Source organism: Cricetulus griseus (assembly GCF_003668045.3).
Source record: "Cricetulus griseus strain 17A/GY chromosome 1 unlocalized genomic scaffold, alternate assembly CriGri-PICRH-1.0 chr1_1, whole genome shotgun sequence".
In the NCBI taxonomy this organism is placed as follows: domain Eukaryota; kingdom Metazoa; phylum Chordata; class Mammalia; order Rodentia; family Cricetidae; genus Cricetulus; species Cricetulus griseus.
Window position 1 is genome coordinate 44,834,792 of NW_023276807.1, and position 12,246 is coordinate 44,847,037.

Sequence of the window (12,246 nt, forward strand, 5' to 3'; positions counted from 1 at the left end):
AATGGAGTACTCAGCAGTAAAAAACAATGACCTCATGAAATTTGCAGACAAATTTTTGGAACTAGAAAAAGCATTCTGAGTGAGGTAACCCAGAAAGATAATCATGGTATGTATTCACTCATAAGTGAATATTAGGAGTAAAGAATAGGATAACCAACCTACAATTCACATCCCCAAAGAGGCTAGATAACAAGGACTCAAAGAAGAATTCATGGATTTCCTTGGGAAGAGGGAAATAGAAGAGAGATCCTTGGTAAACGGAGGGTCGGGAAGATGGGAACTTGGGTGGGCTAGGTGTGGGAGGAGGGTTGGGGACAGAATGGAGGTGGAGAGTAAAGAAAGGGACATCTTGATAGGGGGGCGCCTTTTCAGGGTTAGGGAGAAACCTGGTGCCAGGGAACCCCCAGGAAACCACAAGGATGACCCCAGATAAGACTCCTAGCAATAGTAGAGAGGTGCCTGAACTGGCCATCTAGTATAATAAGATTCGTGATTATCCTAATTGTCACCAGAAAGCCTTTATCTAGTAAGTGATGGAAGCAGATGTAGAGATCCACAGCCAAGCTCCTGGAGTCCAGTCAAAGAGGGAAGAGGAGTTGTATGAGCAAGGAGGGTCAAGGTCATGATGGAGAACCCACAGAGACAGCTGACCTTAGCTCATGGACTCTGGACCAACCTAGACCTTGCTTGGTCCATTTGTTAGGGCCCCTGTCAGTGAGATTGGGACCTTTCACTGGAGTTTAGCTGACTTTTGGGTACCTGTTCCCCATGCTGGATTACCTTGCCCCAGGCTTGATACAGGGGGTGGAGCACCGTCCTGCCTCAACTTAGTGTGCCAAGCTTTTTTCAAGCCCCTTGAATGGAGGTGGTGGGAGGGAACAAAGGAAAATGTGGTTGGTAAAATGAATGAAAAAAATGTTAAATAAATTGTCTTTGGTATTTTAGAAGGGCAACTATCAACTTTCCCTATATCCTCAAAGGAAACAAGATTTTTTTTTTTTTCCAGCTCAAATCAAAATCATGGCTCACACTGATGAAGCAAGGAAGGAGTTTGATTTCATTAAATTAAAAATAGAAAATTGTAAGAATATTTTTACTTCTATCATTCCTGTAGTTGTGTGTGTATGCTTGTAGAGGCCAGAAGAGAATGTTAGTAGCAGTTATGAGCCCCCTCGTGTCGGTGCTTGGCTGGACACCCAGTGCTCTTCAGGACTGAGCCATCTTTCCAGCCCTGTGAGAAACATTACTAAGACCTTGAAACACTCTGCTTCTGTGTGGAAAACGAGCCTCATAGCCAAGGATTTCTGTTGAGGGGCATTCTTCTACAGTGGAGGTCCTCGGAAAGGCACAAATAACCATGTTACTGTGTCCCCAGGGTCCTCACACAAAATATAGAAGACAGATTGTATGCCAAGGCTAAGGGAGGGGTCTGGGATAGGAGCAGAGGGAAACCTGCTGGTCTCAGAGATGGCCCCTACTTGACTACCATGTAGCTGGGGACTTTCACCCGTATTTCTCTTTTTCCCCCCTCCCCTGCAATGCACCCTGTCAGATTCTTTAAACCCTAGGTGACTTTCCATCTCACAGGAAGCAACCAGGTGAGAATTAACCGGCTTACTCACAATGTCCCTAGGACAGCTAAAGGATTTGGGGTGGGGCTTCTTGGGCACACATGTATATTATTTGTTTGATTTGGCTTGACACATTAAATCCTTTGTTTTCTGGATTGTTCTGCAAAGGGATATTATAGTAATTACTGAGAGAACTCTCTGGGTAATCACATTACACTTTTTAAATTGTTTCCCCGTGTTTCCCTTGCAAGGTTCGGGAGCAAGCAATTCTTGGCTTTCTCTTTCCCCAGCCTTCTGTGTTACCATTGTATGATAATTTAGGTTGGGTGTAGGATTCCTGCCAACGTCTAGAGTCTTGCGGGGGAGGATCTCTTTGGTTACAAGGACCAAGTTTAGGAACATGGACGTGTTTCTATAGGAAAGACTGTCATTATAGGAAAGACTGTCATTGCTAGGCTCTATACTAACCAGACTGGGTGATTTTGTTGCTTTGTAAATTAACCCCTGTTTAGACACAGGAAAATCTACATAGCCTTGAGTGTGTTAATTCAGTTGTGCTTTAAAACCCCATTTGTAAAGAGTAGGTAACATTAAAGGCATCTTTTGAGCAGCTGAGGGAGTGCCTCAGTGATAGGGCATATGCCTGGGATCTTAGAAGGCCAACATTCAGTCCCTAATACTATGAGAAAATAAAGATTTTCTTAAACAGTTAGAATTTTATAATTGTAAGATGGTGGAGGCAATGTGTAAGATTTTGCTGAGTGAGTGATCTGCCCCACTTAGCAAAGCCAGTAGAATCAGTGAAGAGCTGGAATTTCAGAATGCAAAAATAGTCTTATTTCTTGTTGTGAAGTATGCACTTTGGAATAAATGAATCTATCAGTTGCTTTAAAAATATTTGCAGAGTAGGACATGGCTCAATGGTAAAGAACTTGCCTAACATGTGAAAAGCCCTAGCTTCAATACACAATATTATATGTAAACACACACACACAGCAGTAGCTTCCATCTGTAAGAAGCAATGTGTTAAGGTTCCTTTAAAAAATTATAGGTTACATTCCCCTACAAATATGCTTGTATCTACCCATGTACCATATTGCTTTTAAAATGGAACACATGGGGTTTTATATTTTTAAAAGTCAAAGCTAATAGCCTGTAAACTAAAATACAAATTATGGCACACTCAATATCTAGTAAAGTACTTATTAATGTGGTTTCCCTACATATGAAAATCATTGCCCGAGTATTTCCTATTGAGAAAGCCCTCCCCCCCCCCCCCCGCCACTGGTAGAGCGTTCCCCTTGATCTGTCTGGGTGGCGGTTACACATGTCTGCTCCTTTGAGGACAGTTTATTGCATTGTCTACTTAGGTTCTGACATCTTTTCATTATGTATGTTATACTTCAGTGTTAAGAGTGGAGAGAGAGAGAACACGAACCTGCCTCCTGGATAAGAGAGAATAAATGTGGCAGTTACTCAAACTTTACACAGATTAACAACAGGCAGTGCCCCAAAAGAAATTTCACAGTGTTTGCCATCAAACTCTAGGAAACACACAAACATAACGAATGGCAGATGCTTCTCCATGTGGGTAGCTGAGAAGCATATGTTCCTATGGAACCCTGTGCCAGCAATAGGAACCTTAGCTTCTGTGGCAGCCTTTCTTGGTTTTCCAAAGCCACCCACACTTCAAAAGACAAAATGCCAAACTCTGTACTGAAAATCTATCTGGAGTTTGGGTGGGTAAAAAAAAAAAAAAAAAAAAAAAAAAAAAAAAAAAAAAAAAAAAACCGCAACAAAATGTTACCATCTCCCTCCTCCTCATCCATCCTTCCTTTTCTTTTCCCTCTCCCCAACTCCCCTACAATTTTTGACAGGTTCCTCTGTAAGCCCAGACTGGTCCTTGAACTAAGTAGCTAAAGATGATGCTGAACTTCTGATCCTCCCACATTATCCTCCTGAGGGTTGGGATAAAAGGCATGCACCACCATACAAAGTTATATATTATGCTGGGCTAGACTCCAGGCCTCCAGGTATGCTAGGCAAACACTCAATCCACTGAGCTATATCCCCCAGTCCTGACTTAAGTTTGCCCAAAGTTGAAGATGATATGTCTTTGCTTTCTTTTGGTTCACAAGAGAACTTTAGGAACTAAAGAGGATCTACCTACAAAGCTCAAAAGAGCACGTGTAAGCCCTATCAACCCAGAACAGCTCCAGTGAAGTCTTCAGCACCTGGTATTGTGGGAAGACATGGTAGTGCTACTCTTGGCAAAGAATGTTCATCTGCATTTTCAATAAGAAATCCATCCTTACATAGAATAACAAGCTCATATCCATCTTAATTGTTTACCCTTTCACACTTTGCCACATGGCATAACACAAAGACCACACAGATATGAAAAGTTTACAGAACATGAACACCCATTGGAAATTCTCAGACAGTCTTAACACTGCTAGCTAGTGTCACTATCAATCAAGCTACTATTTTGTCCTAGAAAGGGCTCAAGGCATGATAACAGTGGATTGTGGGTCAGAAAAATAAGTTTGACAACTTAATATGCTACCACAAGTCCCTGAACACTGGAAGGGTCATCTTGCCCTTTTAAATCTTGGCATCCATATTGTTTCTTTTTGTTTTTTTTTTGTTTGTTTGTTTTTTTGAGACAGGGTTTCTCTGGCTTTTAGAGGCTGTCCTGGAACTAGCTCTTGTAGACCAGGCTGGTCTCGAACTCACAGAGATCTACCTGCCTCTACTTCCCAAGTGCTGGGACTAAAGGCGTGTGCCACCAACTCCCGGCTCTCATATTGTTTTTAAAACAAACATAATAAAATAGCTTCAATTCCTTTCCTCGGGTAAAATACATGAGCAGTTGCTAATGAATTGATTAATGGCCAGGATATAAGATCACTGGCTTATAGCCATATTTCAGTACAGACCTGCAAGGCAGATTGACTTGGGACTTAGAGAAATCTCATGAGAGCCTCCTACCCAGATACTTACAAAGGGCTGTCTCTCCCGAGACACATTGTACAATAATAGCACCAGTAAAGAGAGTTTGAAGTTTTCTAAAAGTTGTCCCTGACATTTAAAATCTTGCTGAAGAACCTCATCCCCCAATGATGGAGCTCCCTGAGGTCGTAGATAGGAGGAGGCTGGGAGCCAGTATGCAACAAAGTCACAGGGTTTGTCTTGACAGTGTATTCCTGGCACCTCATGGGAGGAAGGGCTCTCCAATGTGACCCACAGGTGTCCTGGTTCCCCTCTTAGTCTCAGATGAGACAGAAACTACAGGAATCCTGCTCTGAAGTCTCAGCTCCTGGAACTCCTAAGAATAAATATGAGGAGGTCTTTAGCAACCTCACCTTGTTGCTATAGAGATTCCAGATGGAGCTGATCACAGGTCTCAGTACAATGATGAGCAGCCAAACAGTGGCACCATGCAATGGGACTCTGTGACTGTGTAAGCATCCTTTGCAGCCCCCTATAAGAACATTTCAATTACACATGTCACAACTGAGCACTCCAACTGAGGCAAGTGTGACCAAACAAATGAGTTTTCAATTGTATTTCATTTTAATATGAGGTGACATTTAAGTTGCTGCATGTATTAAGTGACTGCCCTTCTGAGCAGTGGAGGCATAGACCCTGAATCAGACAGTTCTTTTGTGTTCAACTCCTTGTGCCACCTACCCGTTATGGGACTTTAAGAATTTTCTTCATCTCTCTAATCCCCATTTCTCTGGAAATGATATATGTATTTGCCCTCAAAGACTGTCATGATATATGCTCTTCGCCCTGTGCCTGAATAATGAAGTTTGGAGGCAACATCAGCAGCTCAAGAAGCCCTGTCATGTACCACACTTGTACCTGTGAAGAAGATGTAGGTGGAGCCCGTTCTGGACTCGTCTCGTCTACAGATGTAGCCATTGCACAGTTGCCCCCAGCAGCTGAATTCACCCGTGTCGGCTGAGGAGGAGTTGACTAGCGTCAGTTGCCCGTAGCGTTCGTTCTGCTTCACACTGTAATTTCAAGAGAGGTAGGGCGTCAGGACAGGTCAGAGCCCAGCCTGGGGCCTTCCAGACATGGGTTTCTGCTTTGTTGCTTCCAGATGTAAATACCCCAGTAACCTGATGTGGCCTTTCAGATGGCAAAAATAATCAGAATGTGTCTGGTGGGTGGAGGGAATAGAGTGTGTGTGTGTGTATGGGGGGGCAAAAAGAAAAGCTTTATCCTAAAAGAAAATAATAAACGCTTGTTGGAAGCCATACAGCTTGGCATGAACCTTTAGGCCAAACTTGGCAAGCCACATGGTTATAGAACTGTCTTTTGATTTTTAAATGGCTTCTAGAAGCCTGAGCACCCAGAAGGAACATGACCCAGACGTCAATCCTTTCTTCCGACCACAGGACCACTTACCTAAGCAACCCTCCTGAGTCCCACCACTTTACCTCTGTAACCCCCCTCTCCCCACCACCCATGAACTTTTTACCCTGCCAACATCCTCCTCCTATAGTTTTCTAACATCCTGCTTGAACTAACACCTGGCTGTTGGCTTCTTCTCCCCCTCCCCTTTACCCCATACTACTGACTATATATAAGCTAGCCTGGAAAAAATAAAATTTGCCACTTGATCAGAATCCTGTCTTGTGGTCATTCTCTTGCGTCTCTCATCTCCATTCACCTCCCTGGACTTCTTGCTCTAGGTTGCTGTCCTGCGGGTTGGGACAACTACAAATGATAATTATGATTTTTCAAACTTAGGAATGATTTTTTCATCAGAGGAAATTCTCTTTGGCCTCAGAGCTGGGGTTTCCAGAAATAAGATCATTGTGGGGGAGGGCTTAGCAATTCATCCAAAAAAGCCTGGGACTGGTGCTTGCTTTTAATAAGAAATGGGCTGAAAATAAAACGTCGATGAGAGCACATAGCATTAGCTAATATTAACCCTAAATCTCTTCTAACAATAAGTTCCAAGTATAAGTGTAGAATCTTAAGTATATTGTACAATTGTATGAAAAGTAAACCCTGTTTTCTGTGCTATGATGTGAGCTCCAGGTGAGGAACACACCTCTGAAGAATTGCTCAGGGTCCTTGGGCTTTCTGGCTTTTACTCTGGCCTTACCCTACTATTTCAATTTTTATTTTTCTCTTGTGCTGTTATCTACATGACTGGTATTCAGAAGTTCTGAAAATCCCTGATTTCTTCCTGAAATAGATATATTATTAATTATATCTAAAAAAGTGACATCAGCCAATTTTCCTGATAACTATATTGTGACACAATTCTAGAAGCATCGGTCTTTATAACGGATGTTCCCCTGTGGCTTAAGAGTCTCAGCCTGTGATGCCAAAATAAATGGTTTTAATCCAAGCACTCATCTCAGATATCCAAATGCTTCACTCCTCTGGGATCCACATAGCTTTCGGATGGAGTGGAGAGCCTCCTGTTTTATCTCGCCACAATATCAGCAGGAGCACAACTTTAAATTTAGCACATACAAGAAGTCTGGGTGTTGGGTCCTGAACACAGCCCTGCTCTAGCTCCCTTCTGGATGGCTTATTGTCCCCACCAGGCCTGGCCAGAGGGGGTGCACTCCTCCCACTCCATCGCCTCTCTCCTTTAAACTGGACGGAAATCTCTCCTCCCTCAGGAAGCTTCTAATTACAACAGACTCTCAGGAATCTCCCCCACTTTCTCCTAATGAAGTGGTTGCCCCCCTTGTTTTCCTGTCCCTCTGATACCCCTGGCTTCCTGTTATTATACTGGATGGTGACAAGGAAAGGGACAGTGCCATATTTGTTTCATATTCTCTAAGAGAGAGAAAACAAATCTGTGCACAGTACACAGTGTGGATTCCCGAAACACAATTGAAACTGAAGTGACATACAACATTGCAATAGAAAGAGCTGAAATAAGCATCTGGCTCCCTATTTTGCAGAGAGTTTAGATGTGGAATGGCCACAGAGTCCCATGTATTATAGGTTTAGCCCCCAGCTCATGAGATTTATAGGGAATGACGGAACCCCTAATCATCAAGGTCTAATGGAGCTTTCCTTTTGGGTCACTGGTGGTGCCCGAGGAGAGGTGAGACTTTTGCCCCTTTCTTCTGTCATTCTTATGGCTTCCTAGACATGGGGAAAATGGCTTTGCCCCATTGTGTACTGCCACCATGATGCATCGCTATGTGTGCTGTGATGTGCCACCGTGAGGCCAAAGTGATGGGACCAAACAGTCAATGAGCTCAAAGTTAAAAAAAAGGGAGCCAAAATCATCATCCTTGCTTTTTAGTATTGTCACAGTAACGAACAATAGCAGGTTAGAACACAGAGACTCAGAAAAATGACATCCCCAAGACACACAGCTGGGGATCAGCTAAACAAGTCACCATAAGTTACTTGTGTACTTAGCATGTAGTAATTAGATAATAAACTTTGAATAAAGCATTTCACAAAATGCACCCTGCTCAGTGTATCATTCCAATTATTTCTAATTACACATAATTGTAGGTTCAGACTAGCTATTGTGAATACTGCTACAGCAACAACGAACAATACACACCCAGCACTGGATAGTGTTAGCACAGCAAATAAAAACCAGTGGGCTTTAGGAGGTTGCATTGCAATTCAAGAATTAGGACTAACAACCATGAAAAGACTCAGGAATGACTAGCCAGGTTCTTACAATAAAAATGAGAATCTCAGAGGTTGGGTTGAAGAGGTGGAAGGCAGCTTTGAAGAGGGGGTAAGACAAGCTGGGCTGGTATAGGTGCAGAAGGAGGGGTAGTAGGGGCCTGAGGGACAGCAGGCAAAAGGTGCTTGCTCGGGGAACAGCAAGCCTCACCAGGATTGCTGGGGACTTACTCTGCCACATTCACAGCCGTGACCCTCATGTGCAGTGGGTGGAGAGAATGCAACAGTTTCTTGGAGGTTTCATCCATGGTTTGCAGAGTGAGACAGAAGCGGGGAGTGGGGAGTCACAGACGCATGGTTGAGAGCTGTAACGTAGTACGTGGTCAGTTACTAAACCAGTGGAAAGCAATCTCTGGGGAAGGGAAAGTGATGGAACCACCATCGTTAGGGCAGGAGCAGACAGGACCGGGAGTGGGAAGAGTAGAAGGAAAAGTGAGCATCTAAAACATTTCAGCTCTTACTACAATGAAGAAGTGTCTAGGCATGGGCATGGCAGGATATGGAGATCTGGGAGAGGGGCGGGGATTTGCAACTGACTGGAGAAGAGCAAGACTGGCAGAATGAGATGCATCGGGAATGGCCTCACAACCTGGAATCTCTGTTAGAGAGGACTGAAAATTTGAATTTGTGATTGAAATCATTAGAAAGATACCTTGTGGTTATCTCTGGCCTTCCACACACATACCACCTAGGCGCGTGCACGAGCACACACACACACACACACACACACACACACACACACACACAGGCAAAGCACTTGTACACATGAAACAAACAAAACAAGGATTAATTTCAGAGGATAAAAAAAATGGCAAAGAGAAAATAAACCCAAGTCTCCTCAGGAGACCCAGGACAGGAGACATTTGGATATGTGAGCTTTGCAGAGCTCAGAACCAGTTAAAATGCCAATCATGTTCTTTGGGCCCAGCCTGTTTGCAAGGTAGTGGCAGAAAGGGAGCTAAGCAGGCACAAAAACCTAACACTGGAAGGTAACCCGGCTGCCACCGTGATCGGTGTGCTGTATCTTTAGCAGACTGGGGGTGGAAGGAAGGAAATGCCCCGGGAAACATTTCTGCATATTTCCACCCCCTCTTCTATGCAAACCTCATAAAACAGGAAACAAATTATTTCAAAGGATTACAGTTCAAATCCCTGGATCTAAAATGTCCATTTCTACTAGGTGTCTTACACAGTCCAAGCATCAGGCTGCCCAGAGAGCTAGGGTACAGCCAAATCTGCTGGCTACTGAGCATGTGTCATGAGATGAGGAAAAGCACAACTGAGCCCTGTAGAACACCGAGTGGAGATGCTTCAGCCAAAGGCCCTTCCTTCTCTCTTGTAACCATTCAACAACTGCAGTGGAGTGGGAAGAAGTGATGGGTGGGAGGTGGGAGTTAAAAACAATTGTCACAACAAAGGTACCATCAAATGCTGGAACAAGAGCATCCCAATGAAGTCGCCTGGAACAGCTCTGAGCATCCTAACACATCAGCGTATTTCAGGTCCTTTTCTTCCAAACTGACACTTCCAACCTTCTGATCTAAAGAGCATGGAAAAGGCCAGGCTTCAAGGAGCACTAGTTCAACATTTAAAACTTTCATTCAGAGAGAGAGAGAGAGAAAGAGAGAGAGAGAGAGAGAGAGAGAGAGAGAGATTCTGTTCCTCTTAGTGGAGGTCTGAAGCATCCTAAGTTTGGTCCAACTTACTCTCTTACAGTGCTCCAAGTCATGGATATGGGCACAAAGAAAGGAGCTGGCACCTTCCAAAGATAGGGACTGTGGTGCCACTCATGTGAGGCAGTAACCAGATAACAATGGCAAGTCCTGTCCACCAGACTCTACAAGTCACAAGACAACAAGTAAGCTGTGGTTTATAAGACAGTTATTCAGTAGTTCAATAAGTACTTAGGACTGTAAACTAAACTGGAGACCCTAGAGTGCAGATGAAGGTTGCCAGAGATTCTAGAGAATGCCTCCACTCAACTTCTGTACAGGGAGCAAGTACCAAGGGAGTTTACAGGAGGGTAGCCAGAAAAGCCTTCAAGACTTCAGGGTCATAGGAGCTTAGAAGGATGCTAACCAGTCCAAGCAGGGACCAGGAGCCAGGCATTCACAGGAAGGTGATGTCCTGAGAGGAGAAAAAAGGGCAGATGAGTGCCCAGCAGAAAGTATGACTGGGACACTGGTGGCCACTTTGTGACAGAGGCCACATCCCAGGAAACCATCATGAGCCATGGAGCCACAATGACCAGATTCAGATTCCGGCCCCATAGTGACCTTAGTTAGGACTTCCGAGCTAAATTTCCCCTTCCACACGGTGCCCACACCCACCCCCTGCAGGTCTGCAGTGAGAGCAGCTATTAATAGCTACCCCTTATGACCCCCTGGGTCACATTGCACTGTGCTCTTCACATGAATCAAAGACAGCCTCCATTCAGTGACAACCCTGAATGTTTCAGATGGAACCACCTTTTAATCCTTACAACCACATTAGCATGAAGGTGCTAATACTTTGTTTTACTGATGAGAAGTCTGAAAGTTAAGAATCAGCCCCCTCAACCCAAGTACTCTAGCTGGCCCTTCCTGCCTAACCTAGTGTCACACAGGTTTGTTCATGAATGCTCATAAGCGAAAGCCTTGGATTTTATCCTACCGAAACAAATCAAACTGATGCAAATCTGACCAAGAAATAGCACCTTTAACTAGTTTGTAAAACTTGCTAAATGTGGCCACCCCACTCCACAAACCTACACACCCACACATGGCAAGCCAAACCTGGCATAATCTGATGAAATCAACTCACTAGTAGAGGTTAAGAGAAACAAACCCTGGCCCCATTCTATTGAAATCCATACTAAACCGTCTAGTAACTAATCGAAGGCAACTAACTATAGGAAAACTATCAGTTGTTAAGCATCTACTACATCAATGAGAGTGCCTGGGGTACATGTTACCATTTCTCTAACCCATGAGACAGTAAGGATTAAATCAACAAGAATAAAACTTTGGTGGTGTTCAGTATGTTGTGCACCCTGGTGGGATCTCTACCTACCCTGCTTTGGTTTTGATTAGGCCCTATGAGGCAGACACTGTCATTACCCTGTGTCGTAGGTGAATGGCCCAAGGTCAGAGTAGTTAGGACACTTCCTGAAGGTCATTCAGAAAGAGCTGGAACCTCAGGAGAATACGAAGCTCCATTTAAATCACCTTCTAGGGCCACTTAATTATCCAAACTCAGACTTTCAACTTCAGACACTGTTTTTTCATATATTCTTAATTTACAAACAATCTTATTTTACATATCAATCCCAGTTCCCCCTCCCTTACCCCCCACCAATCCTCCATACCATCCCCCATCCACTCCCCAGGGAGGATGAGGCCTTCCATGGGGATCATCAAAGTCTGCTGGACACTATTTTTAAGATGGCATAAAATCAAAAGTTGAGTGCTGATGTTCACAACAAGAATTAATTGGTTGCTGTTTACCACATGCAATGAACTGGGCCAAGTATCAGTGCAGATCAAGACTAGTCTGCTAGTCTGCATCTCAAGCATTTGCAGAGGGCCTATGTTTACTCTAAGTCTCAATTTAAGAATGTGTCAGAAAGAAATTACTCTGTGATATGCTGGGAATGGTGCCATATGAACAGAGCTCAGATTCTAGGAAACAACAGCTGGAGAGAACATGCTGAAGCTGTCTGCCACAGTTACATTTTTGATTTTTAAAAGGAAGAAAAAAGTTGTGTGTATAAAAACTCAACAGAAAACCGAATATACCAACTAAGGAACTTCAAAGTAAATACATCAGAAATCGGGTTGGAAGAGGGCTGGTAACGTGCCATGCTCATCCCCAGAACCCATGTTTACAAAACAAACAACAAAACCAAGCTAGCTGTGGTAGAAGGTGCTTATAATCCCAGCAGTAGGAATGTGGAGGACAGAAGGACAGACAGATCCTTAGGGGCGGACTTTGGTGAGGTCCA

The 12,246-nt window shown here is 43.8% G+C and overlaps 1 protein-coding gene across 1 annotated transcript in view; it reads right to left on the reverse strand.

The window, feature by feature from the left end:
- Positions 1–12,246, reverse strand: part of Pdgfrl (platelet derived growth factor receptor like) — a 35,638-nt gene that overhangs the window by 4,670 nt on the left and 18,722 nt on the right. The window contains exon 3 of the mRNA XM_035453003.1: positions 5,442–5,593. Coding sequence (XP_035308894.1) covers positions 5,442–5,593 — 152 coding nt within the window. The remainder of the gene's footprint in view (positions 1–5,441; positions 5,594–12,246) is intronic.